The sequence below is a fragment of the Phocoena sinus genome, chromosome 16, assembly GCF_008692025.1.
Source record: "Phocoena sinus isolate mPhoSin1 chromosome 16, mPhoSin1.pri, whole genome shotgun sequence".
NCBI classification, from domain to species: Eukaryota; Metazoa; Chordata; class Mammalia; order Artiodactyla; family Phocoenidae; genus Phocoena; species Phocoena sinus.
Genome location: NC_045778.1, coordinates 51,336,621 through 51,360,679, shown reverse-complemented (window position 1 = coordinate 51,360,679; position 24,059 = coordinate 51,336,621). Strand labels below are relative to the sequence as shown.

At 54.2% G+C, this 24,059-nt stretch overlaps 2 protein-coding genes across 2 annotated transcripts; both read right to left on the bottom strand.

The window, feature by feature from the left end:
- Positions 1-7,607: 7,607 nt before the first annotated feature.
- LOC116741158 (cytochrome P450 26A1) lies at positions 7,608-14,821 on the bottom strand. Its single transcript, XM_032607249.1, is given in 11 exon segments — positions 7,608-7,825; positions 7,827-7,985; positions 8,257-8,294; positions 8,297-8,408; positions 8,914-8,996; positions 8,999-9,047; positions 9,533-9,691; positions 9,781-10,071; positions 10,322-10,546; positions 10,740-11,405; positions 12,971-14,821. Coding segments are annotated over 10 exon segments (1,488 nt in total). The 5' UTR covers positions 10,929-11,405; positions 12,971-14,821; the 3' UTR covers positions 7,608-7,642.
- On the bottom strand, positions 14,814-23,467 carry LOC116741157 (cytochrome P450 26C1). The gene is made up of 6 exons (XM_032607248.1): positions 23,264-23,467; positions 22,526-22,750; positions 21,764-22,039; positions 20,251-20,409; positions 18,010-18,339; positions 14,814-16,078 (listed from the first exon to the last, which is right to left on the bottom strand). Exons 1-6 carry the CDS (start codon positions 23,465-23,467, stop codon positions 15,701-15,703), a joined length of 1,572 nt encoding a protein of 523 aa, XP_032463139.1. The 3' UTR covers positions 14,814-15,700.
- Between the last annotated feature and the right edge of the window lie 592 nt (positions 23,468-24,059).

Here is a 24,059-nt window from a genome sequence, read left to right as displayed (position 1 = left end):
AACTGTGAAAAGTGATTTATGAAAACCACTACTGAAACCCAGGTGAGAATTGGGAACTTTAGGGTCCTTCCAACAATGAAACTTTAGAGGCCCTTCAGTTTGGGGAATCTGGGAGGCAGGAAGAAAAAAATAAGATGTGTACGTCAAGGTCAGATTACCACAGCACAAGTGGGTCATTGTCAGATCTATTTCATCCACATGGACAGCAAATCTGAATCCTCAGAGAGCCCAAGTTCAGGCTTTGCTCCTATTCAGAGTCCTAGACTGCAATGTGCATAAGAAACGCCTGGGACTCTTGATAAACTGCAGGTTGATTCAGCAGGTCTCGGGTGGGGTCTGAGATGTTGCATCTCTAACAAGCAACCAGGTGATGCAGATGCTGGTCCATGGACCGTACTTTGAGTTGTAAGGACCTCATCGATTCACATCTGCTGCCTGAACTGAATTTTCCTATTTTTCAAATAATGTGGTCGATTAGGGTGACAAACCATCTGACTTCTCCCAGGACTATTCAGTTTTGCACTGAAAGTCCTGAGTACTAGGAAACAGAACAGTTGGATTAGGGCGGGGTCAGATAACTCAGAGGCCTGAAAAGTAATATAAATGAATGAAGTGGGCTGGTTGGAGACTTTCAGAAGGGCTTAAACGCCCACTCTGAGGCTCTACCCAAGGGTCTCCAACTTGCAACCTTGGCGCACATGACCCCTCAGACTCCATGCACCTGAGAAATGCTGTAATAGAGCTTTTCTGATGGCAGTTGTAAGTTCCCATAGGTGATGGGTCACTATGAAAATATTAGAAATCAAGCACTGCCCAGAAAAGAGATGAAAATGCTTCTAAGAGAGAGCACTCAAAAACTGAGTATGGTAGCCAGCCTCCAAGATGGCCCCCAACGGTCCTCACCTCCTTGTATTCACATCCCTATGTGGCTCCCTCCTAAAATGAATAGGGCTAAACTGTGTAACCAACAGGACACTGTGGAAATGGAGTGTGACTTCCAAGGCCAGGTCATGAAAAATACTGAGGCTTCAGTATTGTCTTGCCGCTTTGTTAGACCACTTGCTCTGAAGGAGGTCGGTCAGCTACCATGCTGTGAGGATGCCCAAGCAGTCCTAGGAGCGATTCATATAGCAGGATACTGAGACCTCCTGCCCACAGCCCTGTGAGGGAGCTACCTTGGAAGTGGATCTTCCAGCTTCAGCTAAGCCTTCAAGTGACACAGCCCCAGCCAATATCTTAGCTGCAACCCTGTGAGAGACTCCGAGACAGAACCGCAGTCAAGCCATTCCCAATCAAGCACTCTGAAAACTTCTCAAGGATCAAAGCCCCAAGATGTTGCAAACTGGCAGCCATCAGGGCCAGAAACAAGTTTTATTCTGCCTGCACATTTTTTTGGACTTTTTATTTTATATTGGAGTATAGCCGATTCACAATGCTGTGATAGCTTCAGGTGCACAGCAAAGGGACTCAGCCATGCATATACATGTATCCATTCTCCCCCAAACTCCCCTCCCATCCAGGCTGCCACATAACACTGAGCAGAGTTCCCTGTTCTACACAGTAGGTCCCCGTTGGCCATCCATTTCAAACATACGCCTACACATTTTTCTTTAATGTGAATTAGTTACGAACATCTAAACAGCAGAATGTTCCCATGCAAATCTGAATTTCTAGCACCTCCTGAAAAATGGGAAGAGCTTTCATTTCTACAGGTCAAGGATAGGCCAGACTGAGCAGCACCTGCCCCTTTAGAGTGGACTGGTATGTCCTGCATTAACACACTTGCCTCCCCCAGCTGTTTCTCTCCCTGGTTCATATCACTTGTTAAATTACCTCCCGGCACCCATGAGTCTGTGATCCTTGACTTAGAGATCAGAAACTTTTTGTCAGTGGTCCTCAAAGCGTGGTCCTGGGACCAGCAGCCACAGCATCACCTGGGGACTAGCTAGAGATGCAAATTCTCGGGTCAATCTAGAAACTCTGGGGTGAAGCCCAGTAATTTGAATTTCAGCAAGCCCTCCAGGGGATTCTGATGCATGCTAACATTGAGAACCACTGTTTCTCACAAACAAGGTTTCTTGCCTTTGGAAACTGTGTTAGTTTTCTAGGGCTGCCATTTTTAAAAGTACTACAACCTAGGTGGCTTAGAACAACAAAAATTGATTGTCTCACAGTTTCGGAGGCGGCTCTTGTCTAGAAGGCTGAAATCAATTCTCACAGTTCTTGTCTAGAAGGCTGAAGGGGGCTCCCTCTGAAAGCTGCAGGGGACTCCTTCCTTGACTCTTCCTAGCTTCTGGAGGTTTGTCAGTGAATCTTCAGCCTTCCTTAGGCTGCAGATCACTTCAGTCCTCCATCTTCACGTGGCATCCTCCACGCGTGTCTCCACATCATGTCGGATCTACGTGCGGCTCCCTGGGTCCCAATTTCCCCTTCTTATAAGGACTCCAATCAGATTGGATGAGGACACAGCTGAAGACCTCATTTTAACTTGATTACCTCTGTAAGGACCCTATTTCCAAATAAGGTCACATTCTGATGTACTGAGGGTTAGAACTTCAGCATTTTTTCTCCCCCGGGAAGGGGGATACAATTTAACCCATAACAGAAACAATTTTCGGCTGTGCGGTAGAAGAAACTTAAAATGTCTGAGGGTCCAGCTCTACCAACACGCAGACCCAGCCCCCGGCCCCACCAGAAATGCCTGCAATCTGTACCCAGGTGCTCTCAGAGGCACAGTGAGAAGCAAGAACCTGTAAGCAACTTAGTCTCAATTAATCTGCTCACCTGCCTTTATTCCTGACATGTATATAAATAAACACTATGTTTTTTTTAATTGAAGACTAACGCTGCGATGTCCCAGACACTGGACTGCCAGTCCTGATTCTCCGTCGTGGCCTTAAATTTCTTGGAGCCTCAGATTTCTCGGCTGTAAACCGAGGGGCTCGGATGATCTATCCATAATCTCCCTTCCAGCTCTAAAAGTCTGTGACTAATTGACGATTAAATGAACTTTCCGTTTCAAAGTACCAAATCCCCTCCTCTATCATTAAACAAATCACCGTTATGTTGGATGGTATGGCTGTACTTAATGAATCAATCAACATGTTTTGTCAAATGTCTGTTGTAAGCGAAGTACCTTGTCCTCTTTTCACAAAGCATTTGAGTTCAATAAATCTGTTAGTGACCAGATAAAATACTTGAAGCGTCTGTGGGCAGAGATGAGTGAGTAGATTTCTGACCCCTCGATAGACTAGGGAGGGGTTTGGCAGTGGTGAGAACTCGTAAGCTGTGGGTCAGCTTCTGTGCTGCGGTGCCTGGTTATGAATATTGCAACATGATAACTCTCACCCAGAAAACCCACCTCGTAATCCAGGGCTAAGTTTCCACTCTGTCCCAGGGTTCTAACTCGAGTTGACTCTACTTCAAAAGAAGGAAAGCTTGTTTGGCCAAATACCCATGGAGCATCGGTTTCAGGAATGTGACATGCTGTTAAACCACAGCCGTGTAAGCTTGCGGCTGCTGAGATTTTCCAAGGAAGAAAGTTTCACTTTTCAAAGAAAAACATGGCACCGCAAAGCTGGAGAGACATAAGGTGAATGGCGTCGATTGGCCTCAAGAAACATTTTCTCCCAGAGAACACCTCTTATGTGTGAGTGTGTTCTGGGGGAGGGCAGGGAAGCACATGAGAATGGATTTACAAGATTCCAACGATGAGACACAGCTCCTGCCTTTGAGTAGCTTTTCAGGGAGCTCTGGGGAACGTCTCAGGGCATTGCCCCAGACACCAGGTCAAGAGGACGGTCAGCATGGCACAGCTGGGAGAGGCGTAGGGGCTGCAGGAGCAGACACAGGACCTGGACCTGCAAGCAACAGGTCACAAGGCAGGAGAGAGGTCTCCCAGCAATCAACGCAGGGATTCAGCGTCTCTGTGAAGACACGCACCAGCCTCCCTGGGTCCCCCTCCACATCTGGCTTGGAGCTTTGACAGAATGATCACCAAGGACTGCTGAATGCCTCTGGAAGAGGATGACAGGACGTCCCGTCTCCCTAGATTGGAGTTAACGCATTTCAAAGTAAAGTGAGTATCTGAGCGGTTGAATTAATACAGAATCAAGTCTCAGAGAATCACAATTCTTGAACTTTGGAAGGGAACTTGGGAGAAATGTAACCCAACCTCTCCCTCTGTGTCAGAATCCTTATGGCTGCTTGGTTATCGGCTTCAGTTTGGATGCCTCACTTGACAGGGAGCTGCTGTCTCCCTTCTATGCCAAGCTCAGCGACCAGTGGTATCCCCACCAGTGTCCATGAAATCCAGGGTGGCAAGGTACAAAAAAAGCTGCAGAGGGACGTAGGTTATTGGCTGTGTCATCACCAGAGGGCTCTAGTTGCCTCAAAGTGTTTTCCTTATATGGTGCTAACGTTTCCTTCCTTCTCGCTTACCCTCCTCAGTGCACGCTCTGTCCTTCAGAACAGGTCTGAACCCGCATTTACTACAGCAGCACTTTAACTATTGGAAGGTGGGGCTTCCACAGCCTCTCTAAACATTCCTAGTTCCTCTCACAGTGCTTTTGTGGGGCGGCTCCTGGACCTGGCGAGGGTCGTCTGAACCCTGACTAGTACGCATATGTCCCTCGAGAAACATGGGCCCCACTCCCTAAAAACCGAGAGTCATTTTCCAGGGAGAGTGAAAGCAACATAGGTCAAGTCATGGGCAGTACGTGGGCAACGCTCAAAACCAAAGCCACAGTGGATGGTGGCTACTTCAGAAGCTAAAAGACGGTCCAGATCAACCCCGCCTGGGGTGACTCTTCCAGAGGGGCTGGGAAGCCATGACCAGGCCTGAGGCTGAGTATTTGCTAAGCCCTGGGTGATTGTAGCCTCTCACTGTCTGGGGTAAAAGCAGGCCCCGGGCCAGAGTCTGTGGACCCTGGATTTCATGGACACTGGTGGGGAAACCACTGGTCGCTGAGCTTGGCATAGAAGGGAGAAGCCCGCCCCCTTGTGGACCTCTGGGGGGTGGCAAGGTACAAAAAGCACCCTGAAACCTAGAAGGAGATGAGGGGTCTGGAGGGAGAAGCCGCTTCCTGTCGCTGCTCCCATTTCCCCAGTTGCCTGCAAGACAATTGATCTCTGGAGTGTCACAGGGCAGGGGAGTGGTGGCAGGGGATGTGAAGGGAAGTTAGGATGTGGAGACTGCTGGGTCTTCTGGCAACAGAAAGTTGGAGACAAATCAGGCAGGTGTTACTAGATGTTGGGGAAAAAAAGAACGAAGAAGGAAAAAGCAGCAGGAGGCCTTTCCTGGTTCTGCCACTCCCTGGGTGGCCCCAGGCAAATCACAGGCCCTCTCTGGGCCTCCCAGGGCTAAGCTGTGTGAAGACTACAATCCCTCTGAATGCTGGTGCTTTATGGACTAAGCTGGATGCCTTCATATGCCAGTCCTGACAATGGTCTGTCCTTGGTGGCACCACACCCCTGACTGAAGAGAAGGGGGGATGGGAGGTAGCCAGGGCAAGGGGTACGTGTGGAAGGGGAGACGGAGGCCACCAACATGACCCCCTTGGCAGGTCTACCCAAGGCCCAGGAGGGCACAGCACCCTCCATCACAGTGCCAGGCCGCTGGGAGCCCCAAAGAGTCCTTTCTCATAGTGGTCTCCCGTCCTTCCACAACGCTGGCCAAGTCTAAATCTGGAACAGTGGCCTCCTCCTGAAACACTTCTCCACTGGGTGACGCGTGAACGCTGACCCAGAGGAGGCTGGGCTGTAAAACACGCTTGCCCCAGACATTGTGACCAGGGCCCATCTAACGTCCACGCGGCAGCCACAAACATCGATTCCGCCTCACGCGAACACACGTTGAACCTGCCTTTACTCAGCACTAAGCACATTATCAAAGATTGTGTTCTTAACGTATTTTCGAGATAAATTCCGCACTACTCTGTAATCGATGAGTCTAATTAAGTTAAGTGTAGCCCTGGGAGATGCAACCCAGAAGCACTTTCCTCAGAGCTCTCCGGATAAAAAATATAGGTGGATTTCGAAAATTAAATTATATGCTAAAATGGCTCAAATTTCTTTCTGCACTCTGCTCATAGAGACACGCGGTCACGGTGTCACCGAAGACAGGGTTTTGAAACACTGACTGTCCTCTGGCAAAAAGAAAAGTATTGAAGTCCTTAAAAAATGACCTTGTATAAATTATCCGAAATAATGTCCTCGGGCTAGTGTGCTCCTAACTGGAATGATCCGGGCGAATGTTATGGGGGGGTGGGGGGTCAGCTTTGTACACCACAGTACACTAAAGCTTTGTCTGAAACAAAAAAAAGCCTGTAATTTCTCATTTAAAAAAAAGGCATTTATAAGGTTATTATAAGGTATTATAAATTATTATGTAAACACCCTTAAAAAACAGAGGATTCCAACCTTAAGTTACAATTCAAGTTCCACCTAAAAAACTAAAGTCAGGTAGAACATGTAATTCTCATTGTAGTCAGAACCCTTCTCAAACACCTATTTAGACCACCTAGTTTTTCTGCAGTATTGCCAAATTCTAAAATTGTAATGAAAAATTTAAAGTCCAAAACCTATAAGCCATCAGAGTTTCAGTAAGCAGATTGTGCCATTTCAAAACTGAAAATGTGCTTGCATAAGCAAGTCACTGGGCTAACCTTTCTGGATTGAGAGTCTGGCCTTCAGTTCAGATCATGGCTATGCCAGGGTCAGAAATGTGACAAAACTGCGTTTTCACGGAGGTTAGCCAAGGTTCACAGGGTCATGACTGGGCCATTTTATCAGTCATGTCAGGCTCACACCCTATTGCCTGGCATAGATAAAAACTTTATCTGTCAGTTTGTTAAATTTACTCCTCCTGCCTTATTTTCAATAAAGGAAACCTGGACTCGCTTATCTAAACCAGAGATTGGCCTTTTCCAATACTGTTTTCATATGCAACTTCAGAGTAAAGGAAACACGCCAGTGTTTTGGGGTCTCATTTTAGTCAATAACTTTGTCTTACCTAAAACTTTAATTTCAGGAAACAGTTCTGACACTGTGTGACACCGTAGATTTATTATGTTTATTAAACATACTAAGTTTGTGGCTGAAGGTGTTATATTAGATGATCTTCTCAAAGTGTTCTCTTTTCAAATTCAGCTTTCCCTAAAGTAAAGCAAACCCCTCCCCAAATTTTTAATTAACTTTGATAGATTTTCCAAATAGAGAATCTAAATATCATCGAAAACTTAACAAAATTACCTTTAGGACTAACTCAACACACATATAATACATGCTTTCTAATAACTGTTAAGAGAAAAAACAGCTAAAGTTTCTTCCTCCCAGAAATGGATATGTAGAGATGACAAGCCATGAATGTAGACATTTAGAAATCTGGTTAAATATACAAATATAAAACCGGTGAGTTTCCCCCCACAGGAATATTAATGCAACACAAGCACCTTGAGATTTTACTTTATTTGTAAACTATCCAGTTCATTATTTTAATATTTAAGACTGTGGTACTGTAGAAGAGACACATAAATATTATAATATACATTTAGAAATCAAATATAATAAAATCAACATGACACTAGGTTAAAAACGCATATGTACTCTTCAAATAAGTCTGAGGTCTGGGCATTCCCGTCCATCAGATTTCCCCCTGGAAACGGGTGAACCTTGCCGGGAGATCATCCACAGGACACACGGTGGGACTCGTTTTCATTGTAGGAGGTCCATTTAGAAGCTGCCAGTCACAATGCCTGGCCAGCTCCACTGTAAATATTTTGAGAAGAATTTTTGCGAACTCTTTCCCTACACAGCTCCTAAGGCCATCCTCCAAATGGAATGAAGCTGAACCTGGATGCGTCCTCCGGGTGAGGCAGCAGAAAGCGGTCAGGATTGAATTCCTCCTTGTTGGTGAAGATATCGGCGACATCGTGAGTATCACAGATACTGTAGATAACATTCCAGCCCTTGGGAATCTGGTATCCCTGCAAAAGATTATGAAGTCCAAAGGACTGACAAACTGGAATTCAACCTTCAACAGGAAAAAAAATCTATCACTGATATCCTTGGAGGAGTTATGAGCTGAAAGAAAGGAGGAGGGGGAGGTGGAGAGAGAAACAGAGAGACAGACATTCAGAGGCAGGACAATGTTATCAAAAGCCTAAGAAAATTTGAGTCAAAGGACAGAGAAACAAAGGGAGATTTAAAACTACAACACAGAAGGTAAGGGTGGGAGGGAGAGAACTTTTAACTTACATTTAATTCAAAAGTCTTAAGAGCGACCCGAAATCCTCTGGAACTGGGGGATCAGTCGCAAGGGTCTCTTTAATAACACACCCAGTGTAATTAAGCTGTTCCAAAATTTCCATGTCCAACTTGTTGTCTTGATTGCCCTTGCAAAGTAAACCCTATCAAAACAGTCACACAGAGGTGAACGGTTATTCTGTGCTCCAAATAAAATCAGCCCAGCAGGACGTAAACAGGGCTTAAGTAGCGGCTGGACCCAAAGGGCCTCACGATGGGAGAGTGTGAGGGGGAAACATTTGCCTCCACCCTGGGCCCAAGTCCACTATCTGTTTACAGTTCCAAGAGAATGCTGCTCACCAGTTAGAACCACCAAGTTTCTCCCCTCCCCCAATCACCACCACCACTGCTGGCTGCCACCACAGTCCCCCAGGAGTTCCCCATTCATGCCCTTGAACACACAAATCCAAGTGGAACCTATCTGAAAATCTCCAAGGTTCTGCAAAACGGGGAGAAGAGGAAGAAGTACAAGGCTGAACGCTGCCACGAGTGGGATCGCAGCTCAAGATTCCGTCTTTTTTATCGGGAAAGCACACTTACCTTTTGGGAAGCTGGCTAGAGAGTAGCTGAGTTTCTTAAGGTAATCCCCCCACCCCCCAGTTCCCTTACCTGACTTTTCAGCTCCTCTCGGACTTTCTGGAGGACATGTGGGTAGAGCCCCAGGTAAGTGATCAGAGATGTAGCTGCACTGCTGTGGTTTCATGTCCTCCAAAGAGGAGCTCAGTTGAAGACTGCTTTAGTGCCTAAGAGTGGATTAAGACGAACGTTTTGACAAGTCTGCATGCAATTTTACAGAGCGACTACTCAGAATAGAACTGGGGGTTCTGGAGGGAAGATGAGAAGGGCTGAAGTGTGCTGACAGAAAATCCATTTAAATAAAATGCTAAGACCCTTTAGTTCAGCTAGAGCAGGAAGGCCAGTAAGATCCCACTCTCCCAGGAACTCTTAAATTAAAGCCTTGGTTGTATTATAATCACCCAACCTTCTTTATTTACATCTTGCAAATTCCAACTTTCCTTTAAAAACCTGGAAGGGATAGGGAACGAAGCCTCTCCCCACAGCTCCGCGGACCAGGTGTCTCAACTTCCTGTGTCCCATCCCTGGGGTCTGGGCGGACTTCCACTCTCGGAACCTGGGCCCCAGGCAGGCACTTTGGGGACCCAGGAACTGCGATTGGAAAGCCAGGGGATCAAACTCCGCCGTGCCTCTCCTTGAAGCTGCCACTCACCTGCATGTCCAGCCTCTCTCCCCTCTCCCACGAGTGCTCGATCAACAGCTGCAGCGCATCTTTGTAGCCCCTGTCCGCCTCGGCCGCCCGCAGCCCGCAGATCTTGGCGCGAATATTCTCCTCGATGCGCGTGTGGATGAGGTTCCGCGCCTTCAGTCCCTGAGCGCAGAGAGCGCACGGCGGTGAGCAGAAGCCCGGACCCCGCGCTCCCGGAGCCCCTAGCTCCGCACCCTACATGCCACCCTTACCCGGTACAGCCCGCTGAAGGGCACGTCTATGGGCAACGAGAAGAGATTGCGGGTCATTTCCTCGAAGGCCTCTACCAGTTGCTGCTCTGCTTCCCCGCCGCTCGCCAGCCGGGGCTCGCAGCCCATCAGGATGCGCATAGCGATACGGAACATAAGGCGCTTCACCTGGGGGTAGACTAGGAGGCCGCTCTCGCCGCAGCTCAGCCACTGCTCCAGGCAATTGCCCACTTCCTCGGCGATCACTGGCACGTAGCACTGGAGCGCCTCGCGGCTGAAGGCCCGCAGAATCACCTGAGATCCGAGGAGGGAAGAGTGTTAAAACCGGGCCCCACCCGCCCCTCTCGCCTTCCGGGGCCCCCTTCCGGAAACCCACAACCCCACCAGACCCAAGGCACTTCCCGGCTGGGAAAGCTACACTGGGTTTGAGAGGGTCCCTAGCCGACGCCTTATGCAGCTGGCGCTCGCCCAGCACCTATTTGCCTGAACCCCTCACGCGAATCGGGTCCCCCTTCCTGCCCAGGCGCCGCCACCCCGCCCTCACCTTCTTGCGCTGCTTGTGCAAGGAGTCGTGCAGGTTGGAGAGGCAGCCGGAGCCCAGGATGGTGCGCACAGACGCGGGCCAGTGGACTGACACCAGCCGGTGCTCCCCGAGCAAGATGCGCCGCACGTTGTCCGCTCCCATCACCCGCACCGTGGGCCGACCGAACAGATGTGTCTTGTAGATGAAGCCGTATTTCCTGCGCTTCATCTGCAGGAACTTCCCTCGCTGCGAGAGGAAAGCGGAGGAGAAAGGCGGGAGTGAGGGGGCGCCAGGGAGCGCCGAGCCTCCGGCTAGTACTGATCCTAGCCTCAGTCACCTCCCTCCCGGGGGCGCCTACCCCGGTTTCAGTGGAAGCCTGGAGCCGAGTCGGGCTCCGGGGCTCCGGGAAACCGCCCTGTCCCGCCCCTATCTCCCTTACCTGAAGCACCATCTGCAAAGTTTCCCCAAAGAAGGGGAAGCCCATAGTTCCGGGGGGCAACGGGAGGGCGCAGCTGCGGTCCCGGCTGCTCACGCAGTACAGGTCCCAGAGCTTGATCGCTGCCAGGAAGAGCAGCAGCGGTAGCACGAAGGTGCAGAGAGCACTGGCCAGCAATGCTGGGAGCCCCATGGCGCGCCGCGACCTCCCGCGCCACCTGCCGCCGTCGCCAGAGCTCCGAACCTGCCGCGCGCCCGCTTTATAGGCAGCCCAGGTTGCTGCCCACGTTACCTTAGACAAATTAGTTCACCCAAAGTTCATCTTTAATTGCGGATTGGGCCCCTGGCTCCTCCCCCCTCGAGGCGCTGCCCAAAATCTTTAACCGTTTGTTCCGCGCAGAGGCAGAGGCGGCGCGGTGGCGGTTTCCCTCGAAGCGCGCCTCCTGGGGTGCAGGGGCTAGGAGCAGCCTGCTTCGCCCATACAAGTTGTGCGGGGCTCTGGGACGCTGGCAGGGGCCGACCCGGGCTCTGGGGAGCGGGAACTCCAAACCCTGGGCTTCCTGGCGGTCTCTTTGGAATCCCTCCCGCCGGGTCCGACGGGCGGTCCCAGACCAGAGCTGCCTGCACTGGCTTTCCGTTTACAGGCGCCGTGTGGGCCCCCTTCCACCTGCTGGGAGAGCAAAGGGAAGTGCGTTAAGAGATCGTCCAGCTTCCTTGTCCCACAGGTGGGGAAACTAAGGTGCAGAACGCAGAGCAAAACGCAGGCCTCCCGATTCTTCCAAAGATCCCGCAGAAGAGCCCAGGGCCAGGACCCAAGCGAGAGTCGCGGGGAGTCGTGACCGGCTGACCATAGATTGCCAGCTCTCCAAACCCCTCAAGGAGGTCCACACTCATGAAGTCTTGGAAAGTCCTACTTAAGGTACAAGAGAGGCTCCAGATCCTCAGGACTCCAGGTGCAGCCCTGCACAAGTCTGAGCCCTAACTCTGACTCCCCAGTGGGGGACCGCGGTGACAATTCATCCGCGGCTCGGCGGCAACCAGAGCTCTGCGATCCTGCCACAGCCGGCCAGATTCCGAGCGCCCTGGGGTTAGCAGCTCCAGCTAGGCAGAGGGGAAGAGGGTCTTTAGCCCTGGCCGGATAAGGACACCGAGATGGAGGATGGATGGAAAGCCCAGAGTCTGGGCTGTGAGTCCCAGCTCCATCTCTACTTGAGTGACCTTGGGCAAGTTACCGCACATCCTTGCGCCTGTTTCCTCCTCCTTAATATGGAGGTGATCATTCCTGGCCTGTCTACACCACGGGGAAGTTGTGAGTTTCCAAAAGGGGCTCCTGGTTGCAAATACTCTTCCCAGCTCCAGGCACGCTAGGCTACGTTACCAAGGTGACCTGGGCTCCGGGCACTGGAGCCATCCTCTGCTCTCCCAGCTCCCACCGGGCAGAAAGCCACCCAGGCGAGAGGGGGACTGGGTCCTAAACTCAGGCCTCTGCCAGCCGCTGATAAGAGTGTTGAGGGAATCCGTACTGGGAAGTGAGTCTTCTGGCCTTCGCCCAGCTATACAGTCGGCTGCTCCTGCAGCCAATGCCTGGAGCTCGGACACTGCGGGAAGCGCACGTGCGCTCCCTGCTTCCTGCCTGGTCGAGCCAGTGGGACTGGGGCCAAACTGCCTCGGACCAGTCAGGGCCACACGCCCCCTTTTGATTTGAGTGATGAACCCTCCAGTCGCGCCTAAAACGAAGCAATGATATGTTTGTTTAAAACTGAAGAGCCGGCTCTCCCAGGAGCATGCCTCACTCATTGGAAAGCGTCCCTTGGGGATGGAATATACTTTGATCCTGACAGCTGTTAAATACGCGGCCCTCCCGCGGTGGTCCCCAAACCCGGCGGGTCGGGAAGTGTCTGCGGAGTCGCAGGGACCGCACACTCGCCGAAACGCTCCAAGCCTGGGTCGCCCCAGGATGTGTTTCGGAGAGTCGGCGTTTCTCCGTAAACCTACTTGGCGTTTCAGAGGCTCTAGGGAAGGGTCTCTCCCACTGTTATTTCTTCTAACGATTTCACAACTGTAAACAGTGACAGACGACTTCGGGGGCACCGGCTGGAACAGGGTCGAGACGCGCTGGAGGTAATTCTCAGAAATCCCGGGCCCGCCCCTTTCTGGACAGTGCCTCCGGCCGGTGAGCAAAGCTGGCGAGCGGGGGGCGTGACCTGGGGCCCAGTCCCAATCCTCCGGCCTGACCTGCCTGTGACCCCCGCAGGCCGGACCGTGACATCCGAGTGAACTCTGCAGGGCCATCTCGCCAAGTTCAGCGCGCGCCGGGTCACAAGATGAGCGGGGCCTGCGTGCTGGAAATTGCCACAAGGGGGAAAAATGTTTTAATCTACCTGCCCATCGAGACCCGAGGGGGCGATCGGCAGGAAAGGATTAAATGGGATAGTGAGGATCATTAAAGAACATCTTGAAGAGGGGAAGGGGCCCATAAATTACCAGCCCAATAAGAACTTTGATCTAGATCTCTTGCCAAACTTTCGTGGGTGGCAGTAGGTGGGGAGAGGGTTCACTGGAAAATAAAATGTTTCCAAGATGTCTGCAAAACAGCCTGTTGCTAAGGGTTGGGGGGTGGGGAGTGAGTTCCTGACTGGGGTCAGGGGAGCCCAGGCAGCTGAAGCACCGCCTTCCACCTTTCTTCCAACCCCTTCTTCCCTTGTCTTGAGCACTCATCCCCATCCCAGGGTTCTATACCTGCTGTTCCCTCTGCTTGGGGTGCCTCTTTCCCAGCTCACCGCTTGCTGGTTCCTTCCAAAGTCGAATGTCACCCCAGGGAAGTCTTCCCAGGCCCCAGCCTGCCCGGCACTGTGCCTTGCAGGCCTGTTTTATTTTCTCCACGGCACTATCATCATCAGACATGTTCTTGCTGTTGTCTGTGAGTTTATTTACTGTCTACCTCCTTGGTGAGCACGCCAAGTCCAGGAGGGCAAGAACCACACCTGCTCCTTCCTCAGAGAATCAAGAGCTACTAAAGCAAGAGCTCAGATTTTCTTGGAAATTACTGAGAATGAAGTATCAATGGGAAATTAGAGCAAAATTGGAGCTGCCCCTACAGGGGCTTATAGTTAGTGCAGACCACCAGCAGGTAAACCAGGTCTCTTGGAAACAGCTAAGTCTGGGCTTCTGAGAGCCCCCTCCCCCAGTCTCTCTCCCCAAGTCAGATTCAGCCCCAAGCCCTGGTCCTCCCACCACCTCAGCCTAGTGGAGTTTCTCAGGCTGAGATGTTGTCTCTGCAGCCTCAGGAGCGCCCTGAGGGCAGGCCCCCAGATCCACCACTTCTTGCCGGCTCTGTGGCTCTGTCACCTGCCTGCAGATCCCATGGCCTGGCGCCAGGGCCTGTGGTCAGCAGTGGGTGATGAATTGCCCTGGAGGGGGTTATGGCGGTGTCAGCCGAGCTCAGAAGGGCCCGCTGCACTGAGCTACCGACCCTGCCTGTGTCTGCTGCTTCCCCCTTTCCTTCTGGCCCCAGGATCCACCTTAAGCGTAAGGTCAGGAGGGCACCAGCTTTCTTCTGGTTCATTAAGGGGTCAGCTCAGGCCTTGGCGGCAACTTTCCTGACTCACCCATCATGTCCAACTGCCCCCAGCCTGTCCGAAGGTGGGTGGCAGGTTACAGTGAGCTGTTAGGAATAATGACGCCGGAGGCTCTTGGTTTAGATTTAAACACCGTTGGGAACTTCTGTGTTGGAAAGGTCCAGAGAGTCCTTAGGCCAATCTAGGGATCGCGTTGAAAGGGTAAAAGGCCAAGAGCTTCGCAGCAGCCACAGGCCTGGGAGCTGGAGCAGGGAGTAAGTGATGGGGGTGGAGGAGAGCACTGGCTGAGTGGTCCAGTCTCTCGCCTCAGTTTCTCCCCTGTAATAAAGGTGGTTGAAGCGGTAAACCAGGATGTCCCTGCAGCCAACTACCCTGGAGATAATTCACAGCCCAGCTCCCTGGAGCTATGCTCAAGAGAGAAGTTCCAGCAGCCTGGACCCCAGGCTGCCCCAGTTCCTAGTCTCTCTCTGGATATATGCAGGGTAGGTCCTTCTGGGGGAAGGGGAGGGGGTCTTTCCTGAGTCTCCCTCCGCCCTCATCCCACTTTCCCACCAGGGAGCAGCTGCCCAGCTAAGCTGTAGCCCCCTCACCCAACTATTGCCAGGAAACTATTTCTTGGCCTTTCTGTTTTGGGTACAAATACCTCGAACGTCTTTATGTCTCAATCTCCCATGAAAAGAATCCAGCCTTAAAGAGTCCTCTCGTTTGCCTATTCTCCCTTGTATAAATGGAAAGATTAACCGTGTTCTTGAACTAGGAGTTTTTCTTTTAAGAAGTCGCCAGCAGAATCCGGCAGTGTTGAGCCTGTTTAGAGCCCTGGAAGCGCCCACCGTTCTGGGTTTCTGCCGAGACCTGCAGAGTGGCTAGGGCGCACCTGGCGGAGGCCAGCTGCCTGAAGGCCTTCCGTTGGGCGCCTTCTCGGTGTCTTCCTATGGCCCAAAGCCAGGCCAGAGATGCGCTCCCGGCGTCCCTTCTTCCTCGCGACCGTTGCAGGTCCCGCATTGTTCTACGGCCCAATCCTCCCCTAGCAAGCCTCCCCACGGCCCTGCAATCCTATGCCTCCTCCCGGGCTTGGCTTCTGGTGGAGATGTTCCCTCCATCCCTGCTTCGAAATCCTGGGAATGGCTTAAAAGACTTGGCCCACCACCTTTCCTTCCTCAGGGTGTATGCGGAGGGCAGGAGGCACCTTCCCACTGGCCAGGGCACTTCTCCAGTGCGGTGGCGGTGGCTCACGCGTCTCCTCCCGCAGAGTCCGGCACAGAGCCGCATTCAGTAACCGCTTGGTGAACTAGAGAGTGCGCCCGACCCGGTACTGGGGAAAGGCAGATGGGCGGCTCCGCAAGTGCTCCGCTGCCACTGGCCAAGTCAGGTTCCGCGGCGCAGCGGGTCAGAGGCGTCGCCCATCCTGCGCAGCCGAAGGCGCAAGCGGGTGGAAAAAGAGCCGAAGACCGTCCACCGGGTGCACGATGGGCACGGTCTGCATGGCGGGGAAGGCAGGCGTGGCCAGCTCCCAGCGCGCCGTGCGCACCAGCTCCACCGCGAGCAGCTGGAGCACAGTCTGCGCCAGCTCCTGGCCGAGACAGCTGCGCGCACCGCCGCCGAACGGAATATAATGGAAGCGGCCGGCGGCGCCCCGCGCATCCTCGCCCTCAGTGCAGAAGCGCTCTGGGTCGAAGCCCTCAGGCGGGCTGCGGTACACCGCGGCCGTCTCGTGCGTGTCCCGGATGCTGTACATCACGTTCCAGCCCTTGGGGATTTGGTAGCCCTGCGGGGAGGTGAGGAGACCCGCCTGACCACGAGGCACCCGGAAACCCAGCCCGAACCGATCCTCCACCTGGGGTATATCAAACAGGCTTCCGAAAACAAGCAGGGAGGCGCGTCTAACCCGGAAGCTACCGCTCTGCATACCCATAACAGCTCCTTCCCTGGTGAGCTGTGTGACGATAGACTAAATGCTCAATCTCTGAGCCTCAGTTTCTTAACTGATAAAGTGAGAACAAAATGCCCATCTTGTTGTGAGGATTCAAATAACGGGTCTGGCCATATATATTAGTGGTCAGTAAATGTGCTCTATTATTTGTTTCACTGTTTTGTTTTTGTCTTTTTTGTTCTCACGTTAGATCGGGAGACCTAAATTCTAGTCCTGCACCCACCAGTTGCCTGGGTCAGAACAATGCCAACGACAGCTCCTTTATGGTCATCTCAATTTTACAGCTCTTCTTGGGACTCAACTGAAAACTGCCTCTCTGTCCTCGCCACCCATCAGCTGTACAGTAATGTTCAGATCAGGCAGCCACACTCTAAAAAGGTGCACATGACAATTAAATTGTTGGAAGGCAGCTTTCATGTTCCCTTTGCTCACCTCCAACTTTTTCAGCGAATCCACTTTTGAGATGTCTTCCAGCCCCGAGCATCCTGCTTCCCTTGCCTGAACAGCTTCAGGAGGCTCTCACAGGCAAACAGATCTTGGAATCACCAAGGCGCTCCCCCTCTCCTCTCTAGGCCTGTTTTCCCATCTGGAACCTGGAGGATGGCTAAGACCCCTGCCTCTGTTCACCCTGGTGGTCCAGTGCCCTTCTCCTGCGGTTTCTCTAAGGTCTTACACCCCAGTGCCTGCATGACGTCTGAATTCCAAGATTCAGCATCCACGACACTTCTAAACCCCTCACGAATCCACCTACCTTTGTCTGGGCCATCCCCTCCCAGTGATGTGCTGTCCCCATCCTAACCCGTCACTGTTCCAGTTCAAATGCCAGCTCCCAAAATGTTTTGGTTTCATTCAGCTAGAGATCAGTCTCTTCTTCACACCAGTTTGTGATGAAGTTGCTGGCTCTGAACCCCTTTCTTTCCATGACAGCAACTCAGGGGCACAATCCCATTCCCTTAGGGGTTCTCAAATCCTGGTATGCAATGCACTAGGGACATTTGCTGTTTAGCTTAAAGTAAGGGTCAGGGAAGGAGGTGCCCACTCTGCCTGGAGCTGCCCAGAGACTGGGCTGGTGGTAGGGGGGATGCAGGGGCAGCCATTCAGGCAAACACTTTCAGTTTAGCGGCGCTAGGGCTCCCCTCCCCCGATGCTGCCACTGCGAAGCACAGCCGGGCCCCACCTGGAGTCAAAGCTGGAAGGGACCAAGGCAGCTTCCTTCCAGAGAGTAAACTGAGGCCCAGAGTGAGAAGGAAACTGCCCAGGGTCATTAAGAGATGGAGCCAGTCCTAGACCTTAACTTTCATTGTCCAGCTCATGCCAACCTGATCATACCCCATACTTTAATTAGCCCGCTTCCCTGGAATCCGGCCTCAGCCGGAGGCCTGGACTGGTAACAATGATTAATCCCTTTTTCTTGTGAGGGAGCCAGATAAATGGGGTACGGGACATAGTGGGGGTCTCTCTTTGTGCCCCACCCAGCCTCACTGGCTGAAAAGCGGGTGCTGGGCGGAGAAAAGGATGTTTTTATTCTAAAACTCGGCTCTAACTGATTCACCCGGACCACTGCCAAAAGCCGAAGTGTACGGGGTCCCTAACCTTGCTTTGCTCCCTCAACCGTGGTTCCCGGGAAATGGAAGAGGATTCAGCCCATTTTCCAGGAGGGAAAGCGGAGGGCCGGAGAGGGGAAGAGTAGACAGCTCGGTCCTAACCCCTACCCCACCTTCCCGCGGCCGGCGGCAGGGGCGGGGCGGGCGGCGCGGCGCACTTACGTCGAGCTCGAAGGTGCGCAGGGCTGTCCGGTAGCCCCCGGACACGGGCGGCAGGAGGCGCAGCACCTCCTTGACCACGCAGCCGACGTAGCGCAGGCGGCCGAGCGCCGCCAGGCTGAGGTCGGGCTCGCAGCCGCAGTTGGCCGGGGGCCCAGCGCCGCCCCCTGAGGCCGCCGGCACGCAGCCGCACGCGCGCCCCAGCCCCTGCGCCGCCAGCTCCTGCCGGATCTTGGCGATGGCCGCCGGGTGCTGCAGGAGTAGCAGGACGAGGGACGTGCTGGCACTGGCCGTGGTGAAGAAGGCGGCGAAGAGGAGCTCCACAGCTGACTCCTGCAAGACAGCCGGGGAGCGCTGAGTCTCCATTAGCCGGGCCTCGGCCTCGTGACCCCCTAACTGAGGCGCAGGGGCCCCATATTTGCCGTTGCGCACAGGCCAGAGCGCCGGGTGCTCCCGTGGCGCGGCTACCTGTGCAGGTCCTGGAGTCGATTGAATCCCAAGTCCGACACTTGGGGAAGTCACAGATAGCAACGAGCAAGAGGAGGATCTATCCACTTGCCGTGGGAGGTTCCCAAAGATAATGCCAGGAACTTTTTTTGTGTACTGTTCTTAGCGCTTTGCGTGTGTTAACTCATTCGATACTCACCCCGATCCTGTGCGGCACAATGCCCGTTTTACTGAGGCTCTGAGAGGTGCTCGAGGTCCCTGCCGTCACCAGTCCCAGTAGCCGAGCTGGGAGTCCAGCGCTCTTAACCATGCAGTGCTGCCTACAGCGCTGCCGACAACCCCAGCTGGGCGCCCTGACAGTAACGGCAGTGGAACTGACCAAGGCACCCGTAGCAGCAGCGCCAGCCTCCCACCAACGCAAGCATCGTGCTCCTCCTGCTTAGCGGTGGTGCAAGTGACTAAACCTCTTCCTGGTGTGCACTGCCTGCCTCTGCCCTCCCAACTCCCCGTGTGCTGTCTTCCTTCCTTGCAACACCCAGTTTGTGTTTACACACTGATTGATGTTATTATAGGATGAATATGTACCCCTCCCGTCTCGCACCTCGAGGGCAAGGGCTATAGTTTGCTCACTGCTGTATCCCCAGGCCCAGCATGGAGCCTGGCACTGAATAGGTAGATAATAATATATGTGGAATGAATGACCTGATCCAAGGCTAACTGCCTGCCCTGCACAAGATGGGGAGCTGGGACAGAGACCTTGGGGCTCCAAGGTCCTCCCTGGCCAGCCAGAACTGAAGATTTCTGGCCAGTGGGTCCCTTCCTGAGAACCTGGAGGGTGTTGTCACCAGCTCCCCAGCCCTGCCAAGGCTGAGGGACCATCCACTTCTTTCCATACTACTCCCCTTCCCAGCCCAGAACTGCTCCTATCCACTGGCTCCCCCATGACTCAAGAGCCCCCTGGTCATCTGTTTCTAACTCCTTTGACTCTTCCAGACTTCACAACCACCCAGGAGTCAGGAAAGAGGTTATTGGTCCCATTCTTGGAGAAGAAACTCAGGTTGAGTGAGCCCCACCCTTCAGTGGCTGGCTAGTGGAAAGTGGGAAATTGAGGCCCCGAGAAAGGATGGGAGTTGCTTATGGAAGGCTTGAGGTGTTCCCATTTCTAACTTCCCTGCCCCCCAACCTCTCCACTCCTTTTTGGGTTCTCAAGCAGGTGGGTCCAGGGACCACTCCAAAGCTTCCCTCCTCACCTCCACTGTATGTGCACTATGCATACATGGGGAGGGGTTCTAATTCTCCAGGAGATTCTGCAGTGGCAAAACAGACAGGTAGAGAGGTGCCAGGTGCCAAGGTGGCTCATGGAAGTGTAGATTTGGGGAGGAAGAGGGGAGCTTCAAGGAGACTGTGGAATTTAGCCCTGAACTCTTAGGGTTTGTAGAGAAAAGGGGTGAAGAGCGCTTCATAGGCAGGGGGACAGCAGAGGCAAAGGCATGGAGTGACAGAGAAGTGGGGGAGGGGGAGAGCTGTTTGCTGCCAGAATCAGTAAGGGAGGGCCTAGGATTCATGCCATGGACTCTCCTCTGAAAGGGATGGTGACTGGCCCAGGGCCACAGAGATAGTGGGTGCAGCTGAGCCATAAGTGGAACCCAGGTCTCCTCTTTCCCCTCGCCCTGAGGAGTGTCTGTGGCTCAAAGTGGGCCCAAACAGGATGTAGCTCCATTGCTCCAGGGATGCAGCATGTGTGTAGAGACCTGCTAGAAATGCAAAAGAGGGGAGGAGAAATCTCCCGCCACCCACCTTCAGCTCCTGCACTGAGAGCTCATGGCCCAGCTCCCTAGTGCTGTGTATGATCCCGTCGAGGGCATCGCCTGGCTCCACAGCAGCCTTGTCTTCATGAAGCTTCTCTGCAATGGCCTCCTCCAGGTGCCGATGCAGCTGGTCCCGTGCCCGGATGCCCTGTTGTGCAGGGAGAGAAGGGAGGTGGGGCAGGAAGGCTGAGGGGACCAGCCCTGGACACCTACCCCCAAAATCTTCCCAGTGCTGGTCTGGCTCTGCTGAGATCCTGGTGTTAAAAGTTTCCCAGCTTAGTTCCATGCCTGGCACATAGAAGGGGCTCAATAAATGCTTAGGAATTTGTCCCCACACACCATTCTCTCTTGATCACAAGCCCCCTTTGGGGCAAGGCAAACAGTTACTGTCCTCCTGATGGGAGGATGCTGAGGCTCAGAGAGGTCAAGCCATTATCCAGAGTCACACAGCTGTCAAGTGTCCATGTCTGGCACAGAACCCTGCCAGGGAGTCAGTCCATTGTCCTTTCCCTGCACAAGGCTCAGGCAGGGGCAGTGGGCACCAGTGCAGAGAGGAAGGGACACCTTGATGCACTCAGAAAAGCTCTGGCTTAAAGGACACTATTGGAAGTCTAAACATTTAACCTTTGCAAGGGGTAGGCAAGAGGGCTGGGGTGGCCCTCCAGAGTTCAGGGAGCAAGCACAGCGAAAGCGTCTGCCTGGAGAAGCATTTTGAGCACTTGGGCTTTTTAGTCAGGGGAGATGGGGTTCAAATCCTGCCCCCCTCCCTACTAGCTGTGTGATCTTGGGTAAGTCATTTAACGTCTCTGAGCTTCAGTTTCTTCATCAATAAAATAAGAATAAGAATATTTTGCAGACTGAGAGGATTAAATCAGAAAATATACCCAAGGCAATCAGCGCGTATAGCATATACGTTTATACATAACTATTAATTTTATTCAGGTGACTGAAAACCAGGGCACCAGCACAATAAAAAGCCCCAGTTCGGTTGCTCTCTGGGCCCAGCCCATCGCTCTGAAGTCTGAAGAGGCCATGGTTCTCTGATCCGGAAACTAGCGGGCCTGGGGCCGCAGGCGGGGAGCCGGTACCCACCCCTCTCCAGCTGGCGCCGGGCTGGGTCGGGGCGGGGGGCGTGTCTGCGGCCCTAGTGCTCCCATCCATTCCGCAGCCACGGGGCTTCCAAAGAGGCGCTGGAGGCCAGGGCAGGAGGCGCCGCTCTGGGGAGGGGCTGAGACGACTGGCTGGGCGCCCGCCACCAAGACCCAACGTCGGGGAAGCCGGCGGCTGCTGGGGCTGGAGCCCATTCCTCAGGCGTGACCCAGAGAGGGTGGGTGGCCCGCCGCGGGTCACACAGCGAGTCAGGTCAGAGGCCAGCCCCGACGCCCACCGCCACACCACGCCGCCTCCCCACACTGTGCAGAGCCTCCATCTCCCAGCAGAGGTGACGCCTGTGGCACACCGAGGGAGCCCCAAAGGGAAGGTTTGGGGAGGGGCGGCAGTACCTTGCGCAGGCCACTGAAGGGCACATCTAGGGGCAGCGAGAAGAGGTTCTCCACGAACTGCTCGAAGGTCCGGGCCAGCTCCGAGCACTGCGCCTCGTCTAGCCGCAGACCCAGTAGGATGCGCGCAGCCATGCGAAAGGTGAGCGCTTTGGCGGCGTCATAGACAGCGACCGGCCCGCGGGTCGCGCACCAGGAGCGCACCTCACGCCGCAGCGCCCCCTGCAGGCGAGGCACGTAGCGCTCCAGCGCCGCGCGGTTAAACACTCGCGCCAGGATCTGTGGGGAGTGCGCGGGGTCAGCCCTAGCAGCCGTCCGGCTCCCTCCGCTCCACGACTCCGTAGGAGCCAAAAGGCCAATTTCGGCCTGTCTCCTCTTCTAAGAGACCCGGACCCAAATGTGTTGGGTTTTGCTCTCGCCATTCCCTCTAGTTCTTTTCTGATGTGCACAGTCCCTCCCATCCATCCAGGCTACAGGGGCCACCTCCTCCAGGAAGTCGTCGCTAACCCTCTCTAAGTTTGAATTTCCAGCGCTTCTGGTATCAGAATCGCATAAGATCAAAGGTGAAAGGACCTTTAATTCCGAGTCCTGGCCTTATAAACCAAAGCCGGGGAAGGTAAGGGACTGGCCCAGTGGCACCCACTTGTTAGGGGCCCTGGCCAGGTTCACAGTGTACCCCTAACACCTCGCCCCGGCCTGGCCCACAGTAGGTTCTCTGAAACCGCGGGTCTGACGTCCCGACGGCACCTTCTGTTTTAGGCTCACCTTGCGCCGCTGCCGGTGCGGCTCGCCAACCGCGCCGAGCAGTGTGTGCGAGCCCAGTAGGATGTGCGCGCTCTGCGGCCACTGGCTGCGCACAAGGCGGTGCTCGCCCAGCAAGATTGTGCGCACGTTCTCGGCGCCGCTCACGCGGATCACCGGCCTGCCCAGCAGGTGCGTCTTGAACACTGTCCCGTAGCGCTCCCGGCGGGAGCTGTGGAAGCGCGAGCCCTGCGAGCCAGGAGCGAAGAGGGATGGGGCCGCTGGGCCTCAGCTGAGGATCTAGCCCAGGCCTCCCAACTGCCGCTTGATAAAAACCTCCTGCTCTAGGCTGGCGCCTTAGTCTCAAATGGGCCTCGTGACTACCCTACGGTAATGTATCTGCTCCTGTTCCCACTGGTGAGATGAGGAAACTGAGACTCAGAATGGGGACACGAGCGCCATAGAGTTCACTGCTGAGACTTGCTCCTGACTCCTGATTCTATGGTGGCAGGACATAGGGTCCTGGAACCCCTCTGTGCACCCCCGCGTTTTGTCGGTACTTAAGTTGCGTTGCAGAGTACGCCAGTGACATACGGTCCGGTCCCTTCGAGGGAGCAGCTGGGCAAAGGTCAGGGCCGTGTATGCTCCCTGGAGCCCTGGGCGACAGGAAGAGGCTGGCTACGAACCCTGGGAACATTGAGAACCAGTGGGGGATAGGGAAGAAGGGGCCATATTGGGGTGCGGAAACGACGAACTGCTCACCTGAACTAACCAATGCAGCGTTTCCCCGAAGAAGGGCCAGCCCATGGAACCTTTGGGCAGGGGCAGGGCAGAGGCTCGGTCCCGGCTCAGCGTCCAGCGGAGGGTCCAGAGGTGCTGGGCCAGGCTGAGCAGCAGGCCCGCGCACAGGAGAGCGGTGCCCGCCGCCCCCAGCACCGACAGGCAGCTCAGCCCCCAGGGGAGCATGGCGAGCCTGCCGGGACCAGGCCACTCCGAGCGCAGGAGGCGCAGGAACTGCGGCGCCGGCAGCGCGCAGTGTTCACCTGTTCTGTCCGGAAAGGGCCTGGGGCTTGGGGACCAAAACCGAGATTTACAACCTCGGACAAGGACTTCGCTCTAAAAGCAGACGGGCAGCGGAGGGCAGCAATGACCACGCGCCCTTAGGGAACGTGCCTTCATCGAGACCCGCGCGCTCAGGACTTTTCCCGGAGTCCGACGGCTCCCGGGCCAAAACGCAACCCCCTTGCGCGGGCGCCGGCTGCCTGGGGACCGCTCGAACCTCCCACCTCCCACCTCCCCTGGTCAGCACTCCTTCGATAGAAGCAGCGAAGGAGGGCAAAGAAAGGAGCAACTCACCGGTGTTGCCAACCAGGGCTGCGCGCACCCGGACTGTAGACCCCCGCCCACCTCTCTCTTCTCCAGCCTTTTAACCCTTTTCGGCCCACCCAGGCCACATTTATATAGATATTGGCTCCCTCCCTACGGATTGATACCGATTCACACGACGTGACCCGCCTCTGCATATTTAAAGCGCTCCACGCAGAGTAATGATTGGAGG